Source organism: Manacus candei, unplaced genomic scaffold (genome assembly GCF_025592945.1).
Source record: "Manacus candei isolate 608988 ecotype Guabito, Panama unplaced genomic scaffold, ASM2559294v1 h1tg000002l, whole genome shotgun sequence".
Lineage (NCBI taxonomy): Eukaryota > Metazoa > Chordata > Aves > Passeriformes > Pipridae > Manacus > Manacus candei.
This window is the reverse complement of record NW_026138050.1, coordinates 1,202,060-1,215,689: the sequence shown is the minus strand read 5'-3', so window position 1 is coordinate 1,215,689 and position 13,630 is coordinate 1,202,060. Positions and strand designations below refer to the sequence as shown.

At 52.8% G+C, this 13,630-nt stretch overlaps 1 protein-coding gene across 3 annotated transcripts in view; it reads right to left on the bottom strand.

Annotated features, from left to right (window-relative positions):
* The window catches only part of PKD1 (polycystin 1, transient receptor potential channel interacting), an 84,086-nt gene extending 70,899 nt beyond the window's left edge, over window positions 1–13,187 (bottom strand). For 2 of the 3 annotated variants that reach the window (XM_051777445.1, XM_051777453.1), the window contains exon 1: window positions 12,720–13,186. In XM_051777445.1, the coding sequence (XP_051633405.1) occupies window positions 12,720–12,964 (245 nt within the window). In that variant the 5' untranslated portion in view covers window positions 12,965–13,186. Of the gene's footprint in view, window positions 1–12,719 lie in introns of all 3 variants that reach the window. The other variant, XM_051777456.1, reaches the window with a different exon arrangement.
* Between the last annotated feature and the right edge of the window lie 443 nt (window positions 13,188–13,630).

Sequence of the window (13,630 nt, the reverse complement as noted above, 5' to 3'; positions counted from 1 at the left end):
CCAGCCTGAAGAAGCTTCAGGAGCAGCTGGATGCACGTGCACCCCCAGCATGTCATCACACTGCCAGACCTTCACATGGGATTGGCCCCACGTGCAATCCCACGTGCCTGTCACACTCAGCTGCACCTCAGAAGACTGGGAGGGCTCAGGGCTGGGCTCAGACACAAACTCCCTGCATGACCTCAGGCAACTCCCCTACTCCGTGCATCGAGCTCTTACAGCCTTACCCAGCTGAAAAACAGGAAGGGTAGGTTCAGGCTGGACATCAGGAAGAATTGCTTCTGGTTGTCAAGAATTAGAACAGGCTGCTCAGGGAGGTGGTGGAGTCCCCATCCCTGGAGGTGTTCCAGAAACGTGGATGTGGCACTTGGGGATGCAGTTTAGTGGTGAACACAAGGGTGCTGGGGGAATGGTTGGACTAGATGGTCTTAGAGGGCTTTTCCAACCTTTATGATTCCACGATTCTACTGCCAGACAGCCCGTGAGCCAGCAAGAATTAGGACCTCAAGAAGTTAAAAGAAACAAGTGTAAAAGTTGATTTGCAGCCAGAAGGAAGACTGGCCCATCCCTGCCACAAGCCTGCGTCTAATCCCAACAGCGAGCTCAAGCTCCTGCTGAGGGATTTTCTGCTCTAGATTCAATAAAGGAAAAAACTGCTGCTGCTGACACATGTTTCATGTTGCTGAGGACCAAAGCCCTCCCCTGACAGCCGAGCTCGAGGCTGCCCGGGCAGCAGCACCATGGAGACATGGCTCCTCATGCCCTTCACCCAGTTTGATTAGGCAGAGGATCAAGACATCCTCAAACTCCAGCTGGAATAGTGAAACGCACCCCTAAGGAGGGGGAAAGGGCCAGTCCCCTCTCCCTCCAATCAGCCATCACTAAACAAACAACTCACAGCGGGGACCTTGTCGTACACGCTACAGCCAAGAGCTACCGACTGCCCCATCCCAAACCCGGAGTCAGCAGGCCCAGCCCTGCAATCCCAACTGCCTGATCCCAAACTCACAGTCAGCAGGCCCAGCCCTGCAATCCCAACTGCCTGATCCCAAACTCACAGTCAGCAGGCCCAGCCCTGCATTCCCAAGGCACAGCAGCAGCTCACCCAGCCCAGGACATTGGGTGGCTCTTGGAGCTGAGTCCAACCTCACTGCGAGGCACTCTGCACATCCATCCCTGTGTTTGCTGCCTGGTGCCTTTCTCTAGGATGCTCCTGTGAGGAAAACACTCCCAGCCCCATGTCCTTCCACCCCAAGGAGTCCACAGGGAACAGCCATGTTCCTCTCAGGAACTGGTCCCTCTCCTTGGGCTGGAGTCAACGCCTGACTTCCCACTTGGGGCTGGGATGTCTGTTTGGAAAACCGATGGCACAGCCATGAAACAAAAAATAAAGTCGGGCAGAAAACCAAACTTTTTTTTCAGATGCTTTAAAAGCAAAATGAATGGTTCTCTAGCTCTGAGAGCACAGTGGGATCCTGCTGGCTCCAGACCTGCCACACAGGATGTATCTGCAAAGCACAAGGCTGTGTGTTTGGTTTGGAGGATGAGGAAGAGGAAGTTGAAGTAAAAGCAGGGGTGGAAAGGCAGGACCAAGGGTACCAGTGAGCCTGTCAAAGTGAGTCCACATCTCTGTTCTGCTGCCCTGGTGTTCATCTTGCTCAAAGTGAAGACTCATCCTTCCAAGAGCTGGTATAGGATGTTTTACTGCCTTCCCAAAAGGATGGTAGAGCACCAGGCAAGCAGGAATTAGAAATCCAGGGCATTTATCCAGCAGCCAAGCACTCAAGCCCTCCACAAGCATTTAATTCCCATAAATAAGCAGGACAATACTCCCAGCCCCATTGCTCAGTCAGGGCAGCTGATGCAGAGGAATCACTGACAGCCCAGCCCACACCACCAGGGTCAAACTGAAAACAAAACCCAGAGTCCTGCTTCCCCCTCCGTGTTCCAGCTGTTAGACAACACTGCCCCCAGTAGCTCGGCTTTCTTCCCAAACCAAGGTATGCACTTCAACTCCCTGATTGTGGAGCAGAGAAGGACAGAGGGAAGCAATCCCTGGCCTTGTACACAGCCTCCATGGCTGCTGCAGAACCCAGCAGCTTCCAGGAGCTGCAGAACAAGCCAAGAAATGGAACACCAGCTCCATTGCCATTTCCCCACTCTCTGAGAATGGAGGAATTGTGGTCAGTCTGCACAGGGAGGAAAAGGTGCCCCAGAGCACCCACCTGCAAAAGGAGAGGATCCACAGCAGGGCTGCCTGCCCTCAAAATGGGGATTGGTCAAAGGCTGGACTCGATGATCTTGGAGGTCTTTCCCAATCTAAATGATTCCATGATTCTGTGAAAAGATCCAGGACTCTCCCACGACTTATGAAATGTGTTTGCCAAGCTACAGAGTGGATCCACTTCAGGGGAAGCCGTGGGTGCTGTGGGAGCGGGGCTGTCGGAGATGAATTCCCAAACTTTCCCAGTTCTCTCTGAAGTTACCAGACTTGGATGTGTCATGGCTAATCCACAGGAAAACAGAGCAGCAGTGGGCTCTGATGGCTTATTTTAGAGAGGTGATGGCCAGCTGTAATTAACCCTTTAATTGCTGCAAAGACTGAATTGTGCCGGGGGCAACACTCCAATCTGAGTGGCTGCACATAGGTCACTATACACAATGCAAAGCAAATTCAAGTTTATGCAAATTAAACTTGTGGCTGTACCAGATGCAATCTGTGCATGCCATCAAAAATTAAATTATCCAAGGCCAGTGACATTGCTACCTTGACAGTTCGCTCTCCTGCGCTGGCAAGGCAGAGTTTTCCAAGAAATGGCTAATTGCTGGATGCAGTGAGTGACAAGAGGGAAAGCAGCGAGGGCTTTGGGGCTCAGAGTTCATGGTCAGGCTGTTGGGCTACTGGAGTTGTTATTTTGTGTTGTATGAAGCACAGATTCAGGAGCCAGTGATGCTCCTGGCACTCCCTGCAGAAAATAGGGTGTGTCTTCCCTCTCAATTAAAACTCGGGAATTGTGTTGTGTCAGTCCAGCAGAACCTCAAGTGCCACCCAGACAGTTTAAGCTTTGTCTCCATGGTGTTGCCTGATCTGTGCTATGCCCTGCAACAGCTTTGCTGCACACAGGGGCAGCAGTTTTCCTCTTTAATTTTCCTTAATAAAGCCCTTCCTTACTGCTGTAGAAACACAATCCACCACAGATATCACCTACAGTGAATTTTCTTAACACAACTCAAAGACTAACACAATCCAACCCTTGGCCTCTTCTAGCTTTTGTTTTCCCACTTCAGTTTTGTCTACACTAAATTTTTTAAGACTCCTGATCCAAACTTTGCATCGATCCGTGCAATCAGAGGCTGCAGAGCCGAGTCTATAAAGCCACTGACTTCATGTTTTCCCTCTGTAGGAGTAAAATAACGCTCCCACACTCCGATGGAAACCTTTGCTCTGCACAGATTTAATTCATTACTTATGAATCTCTGGCCAACGCCACTCTGCTCATGGCAATGGCTCTCTACTTCCAGTCGCCTCCCAAGCCTGGGAAGACAGGGAATCTTCTTTTTACCGTTTAGTGAAGGAGCTGAGATGGGATCCTGACTAATGGCTTCACCAACTCCCTGCTCATGTTAACAGTCCTTCCACAGAAAATCACCCAGGTAGCAACAACGAGCTGCCCTCTACAACTGCTTTACAGAGGGTTGGTCAGGAGCCAGGATATTTTCCAAGGGAAACTTATCCCAGGGAATCACTCTGCATCATATTTCCGATGAGCACTGCGTTTTGTTTCAGGGAATAGGAGATTTCTTTTTTTGTGCTATGCTTGGGTGCAAGGGCAGTTCTGTGACACAAATCAGTGAGGGGTCACTGTACATCCTGCTGGAATCATTTACAGACCGGAACAGCAGCAGCTTTGCCAACACCTCAATGGCAAGTGCCCATATTCCAAACCTCTGCTTTTTTTCAGGATTGCCTGGACCACCTGCAGGTCTCAGGTAAGAGCTGCCCCTTTGCTGTGCCTGCACTGTGCCCAAGCTATGAGATCCCAGAGCTGGTACAGCAATACAAAATAAGAAAGGTGCCAGTTGACTGCTCTTTCCATATCCAAACTCCTCCTTTTGCAAACTCACTCTTTCCAGACAGCTTTCCAACCCTTTTTTTTTCATCTGGGGAGGGGTGAAACACAGCTCTGCCGAGGGCCAGCTCTGCACTCCCGGCAGGACAACACTGTCTGCACAGGCTCTGGGAGAGCACAGACCCTTTCTCCAGCTCTCCTGTGCCCCTTTGATCTCTCTGGGGGTGACCAGGCAAGTCACATCCCCAAAACCCTGTCCCATTCCTCTTCCTGTGACGAAACACAGCCTAAGCAGAGGTGTCTAAGGGAGTACAAAGCATAACCAAGCATAGGGAATGTGACTGCAACACTTTTTCTTAGAGGCTCCACTCCGCATCCCATTGTGGTTTCCAGCTGTTCCCTCAGCTCTCCAAGCCCCAGGAGAGGAAATGTGGCACATGGTGTGGGATGGGGCCCGTGGTTATTGTTCTTATCACCCCACAGACTGCCTGGCACGGGCTGCAGAGCGTGGCTGGACGGTCCCCTCTGCCCACAAACAGCCACACAGCCCCTGCACATGAAAGCCATTAAGGACCAGCACACAAGCAACCCAAGAGGGACAACCCATGAACATTCCCACACTGATGGTGCCAGTCCTGCTGCCAGCAGGATGAGGGGGTGGCAGCCCTGGGCTGCCACATATATCCCCTGGAAGGTAAGGCTTGTGTGGGCAGCTCTCCTGACAGCCCCACTGACAGCACACAGACACCACAGAGCCAAAAAGCCCCACAGGTACCCCCCGGGCTCAGTCCATGGCCCCTGTGCCAGCACTGGTGTCCTGCTGTTGGAAATGTGGCATTTGGGAGCACTGGCAGTGGAGACAGGAACGGAACATCTGTTTTTTCCAAGCCACACGTGGAAAGGCTGAGCTGTATTCAACCAGCCAGCTGTGAGGCAAGAGGATGAACAGAGAAGTACAAAAATAGATACTTCTCTAGTGCTTCTTCAAGCAACATTTTTGCACTACAAAAACACACGAAAAAAAGAAGGGTCATGGTTTTTTCCCAGCTCTCAGAGGGACTCGTGTCTCCCGTCACAGTTTCAGGATGCATCCCCCAGACTCCCAGCTCTGTGTCCCAGCACACCCAGCTCCCCACCGGGGCTGTCTGCAGTGCAAGACTCACACACAGTGCCCCACACCAGGACACAGATGCTTTCACCAACCTGCCCTAAACCAAAACCCGCAGCTCCAGCCCGGTCTCACTCCACCCCCTTCCCGAGGCGTGGTTTGAGAGAGAAGCGAACAGCTTTGGCCAACACAATCCGGCTGGGCTCTGCTTTCCCAGGCTTAGCTGTTCCTCGGGTTCCTCCCTCCGGAGGACTCAACCCACACCCTGGGTCCTCTTTTTAGAGCACCACTCCCACGGCTCCCGGACCGGGGAGAGTTTGCTGAACCCATTTAACCCATTCCCAGCAGGACCTGATTCCCCCCCTGACCAGCAGGGAAAGGTGTTTATAGAATCCCATGCAAGCCCCCAGGCCAGGGAGAGGAAGGAGAGGCGTCACTGCCCGTCCCAGCCAAAGCTGCAGGGAAAACTGCTCCTTTGCTCCTGGATCTGCTCCGTGCCAGAGGAGCCCGGAGCAGCACAGACCCTGCTGGAGCCAGGGCTGAGGTGCTGCCAGGGGATGTTGCAACGGAGCTGTGAAGAGGCCATTGCTGGGGATCTGCAAGTACCACAGAACCGTGGAATCACAGAACAGTTTGGGTTGGAAGGGACTTTAAAGAGCAGCCAGTTCCTCCCCCTGCCATGGGCAGGGACACCTCCCACCAGCCCAGGTTGCTCCAAGCCCTGTCCAGCCTGGCCCTGGACACTTCCAGGGATGGGGCAGCCACAGCTTCTCTGGGCAACCTGTGCCAGGGCCTCAAGACCCCCACAGGAAAGGATTTCTTCCCCATAGCCCATCTAACCCTGCCAACTGGCAGTGGGAAGCCACTTCCCCCTGTCCTGTCCCTCCAGGCCCTTGTCCAAAGTCCCTCTCCAGCTCTCCTGCTGTCCCTTTAGGGACCAGAAGGTGCTCCAGGGTCTGTCCAAGGAGGTGGGCACAGGCTGCAAACTCCACCCTGGAAATCTCCCTTTCAAACCAGTGATTAGACCCCGTGACTTCATCAGACACACAAAATTGCATTGCACGGAGCCAAACGGGCTCCTGATCCAAGGAGCTGCCCATGGAGGCGGGCAGAGAACAAGCTGCCCAGCTGTCACCAGGGAGAAAAGGCCGTGGTGTGGTGGCCAGGGCGGATTTCAGATGAACAGGAACAGGCTGGCTGAGTCCTGGCTCGGATCCAGAATCCCTGTCACTGCAGATTGTCCCACAGGCTCGTCAGGAGCCGGAGCTGCCGCGGGCTGTGGCTGCTGTCAGACGAGCACAGCCCTCTCCTGACAGGGAGTCCCATCACCTCCCAGCCCTGCACTGCCAGAGGGCACCCACAGCCCCAGCCTGGAGGTAAAGCAGGACCACAGTCAACACCCAAAAATGCCGCAGGTGGGAGACTCGTTACCACAGAGTGAACATCAAGTACTGTCACCAACCCAGAGTATCACACTGTCATCATGGGATGCTAATTAAATTCAAAATAACACTAGGTTAAACAGAATCACACAAGAACATATGCCACATCTGAAACCTCATCTCTGAGTTCAGCTTACTGAGTTTTTTCCAAGGCCTAGTGCCAGGAAGCCTAAGAGATATACCTGTTCCCAACCTGGGGGGGGGGGGGCAATTTTGCTGTTAGAATGGTAGAAACAGCTCCCTGAGGACCATCACACTTTAATTATCCCTGTTTTGCTTATCTGCACATCATCAGAAAGGATATGATCTTTTGAAGGAAAGGGAAGAGCTGGGAAGCTGAGAAAGTTCAGCCTGAAGAAGAGAAGGTTGTGTGGAGAGCTCACAGCACCTTCCAGGATCTGAAGGGGCCTACGAGGAAACCAGAGAGGGACTCTGCATCAGGAACTGTGGTGACAGGACACACGGGAACAAGTTCAAACTGAAAGAGGGGAAATTTAGAAGCAATATATGGAAGAAATTCTTCCCTGTGAGGGTGGTGAGGCCCTGGCACAGGTTGCCCAGAGAAGCTGTGGCTGCCCCATCCCTGCAAGTGTCCAAGGCCAGGTTGGACACTTGGAATGCACAGCTTGGAGAAACCTGGGCTAGTGGGAGGTATCCTTGCCCATGGCAGGTCCCTCCCAACCCAAACCATTCCAGGATTCTAAGACAGAATCTCTTCATACTGGTCAGGGTTCCTGTAATATACCACAAATGCTACAGCCTGCACACTGTAGACGCTCTTCCTAATGATAGCTATCCTTTAAAAAATGGGAATGGCTGCACACACATGGGTTTTGTTTTCTGTGCCCTTTGCAAAGTAAAAACCTAACGTTATATTTCAACTGACGTTTTTAGTTTTGGCAAACAGAGATGCCAACTTGGCTCTGGTGTCTAAGTAAAGAACAGTGCTACGATGTGGAAAACAAGCTAATTCTTTACTGCAGAGGAAGGCTGAGAAACAAGGGCTGCACAGGTCTGATGTGGCCCCCTCATCCTCTTTTGGGACCTCTGACAGAGCTTGTCCATGCAGGGGGCAGCAGGAGAAGGGGAGTGGGGGCAGCAGCTCCACAGCCGGGCAGCCACTGCAGCTTCCAGCCTTTGAGCCACATCCCAGCAAGGCCTGGAGAGGAGGGTGGGCTGGGGGGTGTCAGAGGAGGGTGGACTAATCTGGAGGGGAGAGAAGGGTGGGCTGATGAGGGGCAGCAGCCGTTCCTCTGAACAGCAGTAGTGCTTCAGTGCAGCCCAGTAGCGGAGCTGCCAAATTTCCACTGCGGAAGAGACAGAAATTTTCTCTTTGAGCCTGACAGCGACTGCCTAAATCGTGCTGTTGGCCATGGAGGAACTAATTCACAAGTGCTGTTTGTTTCCCCCACAGCCCCCCACCTTCTCCTGTGCACTCTCCTCACAGTAAGAGCAAGACTGTCTGTCCGTGCAGCTCCCAGCCCGCTCCACCCTGGCACTGGAATGCACAGCTTTGCTCCCAAGCTATCCTTCTTCACCCCTGTTTATTTCATTATTCGTTTACTACAACTCAGATAAATGTTTGGGAACATATGGAGTAAATAAAATACAAAATCAAGCTGAACTACAACAATGAAAGGACAACAAATCTTGAAGAAACGGAGAAAGGATGACGCAGAGACACATTATGGAAACCAGAGTGTGGAAAACATGGCATGACAAGAGATAAAACAAGGAATCCCATTAAATGGCAAACAGGGAGAGAAGCATTAACAAACCATATGAGTTCTGTCTTCTGAGTGAGTGATTTTCTTTTAAATCCACTTTTTGTGAGAGCAGGATGAAATAAATTGGCTGAAACGCAAGAGAGACCTGCCGGAGGCTCACCAGCAGGAGAAGAGCAGGATCAAGCCCACATTTTCACTTCAACAAGGAAAAAACCACACGCAGAAAAACACCACCAGTAAGCTTAAAAATTGCAGGAAATACAGGGAAAAATCAATGCAAAGAGTACACAGGAAAAACCACACCAGATGTCAGAGGAGCCCCAAAAGGTGAGGGCAGCAGCTCATCCTTCTGCCCCTTGGGGCTTCGAGATGTTTAATTCCAGTGCTTTAACATGTGTTTCTTTATCACTACCAGGGCTTGTAGATTTGGCTGCACCGAACTGCAAATCACAAAAGTAGAACACACGTTGATGCTGCTCAGGATTATCTAACTGCAACTTTTGCCACGGAGCAGGAACACCTTCGAACCCTCCTCGCTGGGGATGCCTGTTCTTACGAGGAGGACGTTTTTCTTAACGCACTTTTAAACACCACCAAAAAAAAAAAAAAGCCAACATTTTAATTTTAAAAAAAGGTAAATTTCTCAGCCATGGGAACAGCACTCAGATTTCCCTGAAGCTTTAGGGAGGAGGACAATAAACAATCCAGTCCTGTCTAACAGCAGAGCCCATTTTGCTGACAGAACACCACAGAATTGCCTCCTTGTTCATGCTCAAACTATAGCTAAGGTTGCTTATGGGACTGGTCCCTTCCATAGGCTGAATGAATCTCATTGGCAAAATATTTATCTAGCACCTCATTTGGGCCTTTTTCCCCCTCCAGAATTTCTTACAAAAGAGAAATGCAGCCTTGTTTTCGCTGGGATACGGCTTCCTACAAGAATGACATTCCAGGCTGTCTCAGTTTTTTTCTAGGAACAGCAGTAGAGCTATTTTGCCTCTGTGGCCTGGACACTACTGCACAGATACTCCACTGCCTGTGGGTTTACCTGAAGTAGATTTTAATTTAAATTGGATTGTTTTTTTCCCTGATAACTTTTGAAGACACCTCAATCCTTGAAAAGGCTTTTCCTGCATCACGTAATCACAGCAAAATCCACTGATGGTTGCTGACTCTCGAAATTTAAAATATCACAGACTGCAGGTTCCTGAATCATAAGATCTGTTTATTTTAAGGTTTACTTGGGTGAAGTCACCGGCTGGGCAGTGCAACCCCAGGGCTCACTGCCAAATCCGCAAAAAACCCCGCTGGGTTTTGGATGAAAGTTCTGACCCCCAAACCCAGAGCCTGGCGATAGCAGAGCTACTCTGATCCCAGTTTCTCCTTCTCCCCCCCCATCCACAAAGAGTATTCCATGTTAATGAAGGAAAACTAAGGAAGTCTCAACTCTCCTCTTTGTACATCAAGATTCTAATTTCCACTTCAAACCTACCATGACACCAAAGACGTGTCAGAAAGAATCAACATTCGCAAGGGAAAGTCGGAAAACCTCGATGAGCTTTATTTCCAGTTGAGGAACGAAAGAAGCGATGAAAGCTCACGAAACAGCTCAGGCTCAAATAAAGGTGAACAAAATCCGGTAACGCTGAGAGCAAAGCACTTGAAAAGAGATGGATCAGAGCGTTCCTCGGACAGAGGAGCTCAGAAGTGCAAATGCTGCCACTCCAAGCGTGTTGCTCCTCAAGCTCAGTTTTTTATGTTGCACACTGCGGGTTACTTGAAAAAAAACAGCCTTTCCTCCTGTTTCCAGCCAGACTTTGCCTTACACTTCAAGAACCCCACTCTGGCCATGGGAAGGGGCCAGTATTCCCAAGCTCTGCCTGGAGACTGCTCCCAGCGAGATATGTGGTGTCTGTGGGCTGCAGAGCTGATTTCCTTAGTGATTCTTTGGACGGGGCATTTCTCTGGGCTCCTGGTAACGGTGCTGCCGCAGTTGGCATTTATTTCCCCAAAGCTGCTACGACTAAAACATCAAACACGGGGGGAATTCATGCCTAGGCCTTACTTCTACAGCTCGAGGAACGGAATGGCACTGCTGAGAGCAGCTGTGAGCACACACACCACAGGGTCCGGGAGCTTTGGCGCTGGGAACTTTCTGAACCTGGCCTTCTTAAAGGCTGCCTTCATTTCAGAATAATTAATTTTTTTAAAAAAGGTTTCGTTGAGATATTAAAGAAAGAAAAGTTTTCCTCTAAGGAGAGAACAGGCAGCAATCATTAAAAATATTATTTATCTGTCAGTGCTCAATAAAGGGGACATGAAATTAATAGACAAAGCCACTTGTGTAACCTCACTGTGCCATGAGCCAGAGCCCCTCTCACCCCAACAGAAATGAAACTGTAAATCCTTCATGGTAATAACAAAGGTGTAAGTACACCTGCCTTCTTTGCCAAAAACAGGAGGTCAAACAGGGCAGTAAATTTAAAGGAAACCCACTTCACCACATCTTCCACCAACCATGAGAACGGTACCAGCCCACATTTTCAGCTGACTGTACACACGAGATGATGTGCTGCCTGACAAAGATGACCCTATGGTCTTAATTCCAAAGACACCCATCCCTCAGCTCCTCCCTTCCACCCAGTGCTCTCCACAGTGCCATACACAAGCGCTTCTCCCTCGGAGTCAGAGGCAGATCAGTAACACCATCCATCGCTTCAGTAGGTTTCCCTGTCCCATGTTTTTGCAGGAGCTTTATGTCCAGCTTCCATTTCTCATTACACAACAGCATCTAATCCAAAACGTTTTGAGAGTTTTACAACTCAGCGCCTCTGAACAGCAATAACAAAAAGCCAAATGAAGGACAGATCACCACAGCCTTCAGGAGGCTGCTCTACAGTGACCAGCAATGGGCTGGCACGTTCCACCTCTGTCACAGCCTCGGGAGCTGCAGTTCCCCATCTCTAACCAACAACAGATAACACAAACCCAGAAACTCCTTAATAAAAACCAGTCTTTCCCAGTTAGGGACTTTCTGCGACAAACAATGGCTGGTTTGTTTGGAAAAGTCTAAATATATCTTGTAAGAAAAGAGCTGGAAAATACCTTGCCTGCTGGATTTAGAGATGTGCATTTTCCTGAGGTTAGTCCAGACACATCCTGCAAAACCTACAATTTATGTTTAATGTGGTGCTCTACAACTTCTACAGTATCTCTGTATTGACACTAAGAAGTGGAAACTTAGTTAAGAATATGCAAAGAGAAAAGTAGACCCTTAATGTAGTAAAATACCAGCAGAAGTAAGTTCATGTGAGATTTATCTATTGCGCTGGGCCCCACGTCATCTCTCTTATATGAATCACTTGATGCTTTTGTCTCGTCAAGAACTGAAAAGTTGCTTCCTACAGAACACAAATTTAGGTTCAAACCCAAACTTCTCCCTTATGTCTGTTTTTGCATCATACAGTAACTTTACTTCAGTGACTGTGCACGTGGACCATTCCAGTGCCCCTTCACGTGCCTGATTGATCCTCCCAAAACAACAAAACCAGCATTCGAATACACACACATCTGTCATCCCATCCCAGCGCTTCCGTGGGCAAATGTTTATTTGAACTTTTTAGTTGGGTCCTTTGAATTTTCTGTTAACAGCATTTAACCCACATCCAACTGTTCATTTCCCCAACACCCTCCTCCTGCCACTCCCCAAGGGCCTCAGAAATCAAAACTCAGAGCACAGAACCTCCTGCATTCCCCCAGACATCAAACTCCGCGCAGAAAACCTCCTGCCATACCCGAGAACCTCTGAATTCGAACTTCGGGCACAGAACTTCCCGCATTCCCCCAGAACTTCCAAAACCAAAACTCCGCGCACAGAACCTCCCGCATTCCCCCAGAAACCAAAACTCCGCGCACAGAACCTCCCGCATTCCCCCAGAAATCAAAACTCCGCGCACAGAACCTCCCGCATTCCCCCAGAAATCAAAACTCCGCGCACAGAACCTCCCGCTCCATCCCCCCGCGGCCCCGCCGGGCTGTCCCTTTCGGGACACGCGGGGTTCTCCCGCCCTGGGTCTGGGCTGAACCCCGGGGAGGCGGCTCGGGCTGCGGGTCCGCGCATCCCCCGCGGGGGCTCCGCGGGCACCGAGCGGCGGCGGGGCCGGGCCGGTGCCCGCTTTCCATCCCGGTGCCCGCTTTCCGTCCCGGTGCCCGCTTTCCGTCCCGGTGCCCGCTTTCCCTCCCGGTGCCCGCTTTCCCTCCCGGTGCCCACTTTCCCTCCCGGTGCCCACTTTCCGTCCCGGTGCCCGCTTTCCGTCCCGGTGCCCACTCTCCGCGCCCCCGGCGGTGCCGCCCCGGTGCCCGCGGTACTCACAGCGCGGTGGCGGCGGCGGGCACGGCGGGCCCCGGGCGCTCCACGCCGCGGGCCGAGCAGTTGACGGCGCAGGCGGGCGCGGCGCAGGCACAGCCCGGGGCGCAGGGCCGGCAGGCGGGGGCCGGGCCGGCCGCGATGCCCCCGCACAGCAGCGAGCAGAGCAGGCACCAGCCCGGCAGCGGCAGCCGCGCCGCGGGGGCGCCATGTTTGCGCTGTGATCCAGTGTCTCCATTTCCCAAAGGCATCTCTCCCTACGGGCATGGCATGGCCCCGGCGCGCCGCTGCCCCGGGGCTCGGCCGGGCTCGGCCGGCTCAGCGCCCGCCCGCCATGGCCCGGCCCGCTGGGGCTCCGCTCGCCGCGCTGACAGCCCCGGCCCGGCCCGGCGCCGCTCGGCTCTGCTGCTCCGCCCGGCCCGCGGCCGCCCCCGCTCCGCCTCCCGCCCGGCGGAAACGCGGCGCCGCTCCAGCCCCGCTCCAGCCCCGCTCCAGCCCCGCTCCAGCCCCGCTCCAGCCCCGCGCCCGCCCGGGCCGCCCCCGCTCCGATCCGCTCCGCTCCGCACCGCGGGGCTCCCGCGCCGGCCGGCCGGGGGGACACGGGGGGTCCCGCGGGACAGGGACGTCCCGGGCGCAGGCGGTCCCGGAGGCAGGGGAGTCCCGCGGGGATGGGATGTCCCGGGGGCTCGGCGGTCGCGGGAGCAGGAGAATCCCGTGGGGAAGCGGTGCCGCAAGGGGCACGGGGGTCTCGGGGGGCAGAGGTGTCCCGGGAACGGGGGGATTCCTGGAGCAGAAGGTCCCGGGGGATGGGTGTCCTTGGCGGGGCAGAGGCATCCCGGGAGCAGGGGGATCCGTGGGGAACGGGTGTCTCGGGGGCAGGGGGATCCCTGGAGAAGGGGGTCCCCGAAGCAGGAGGA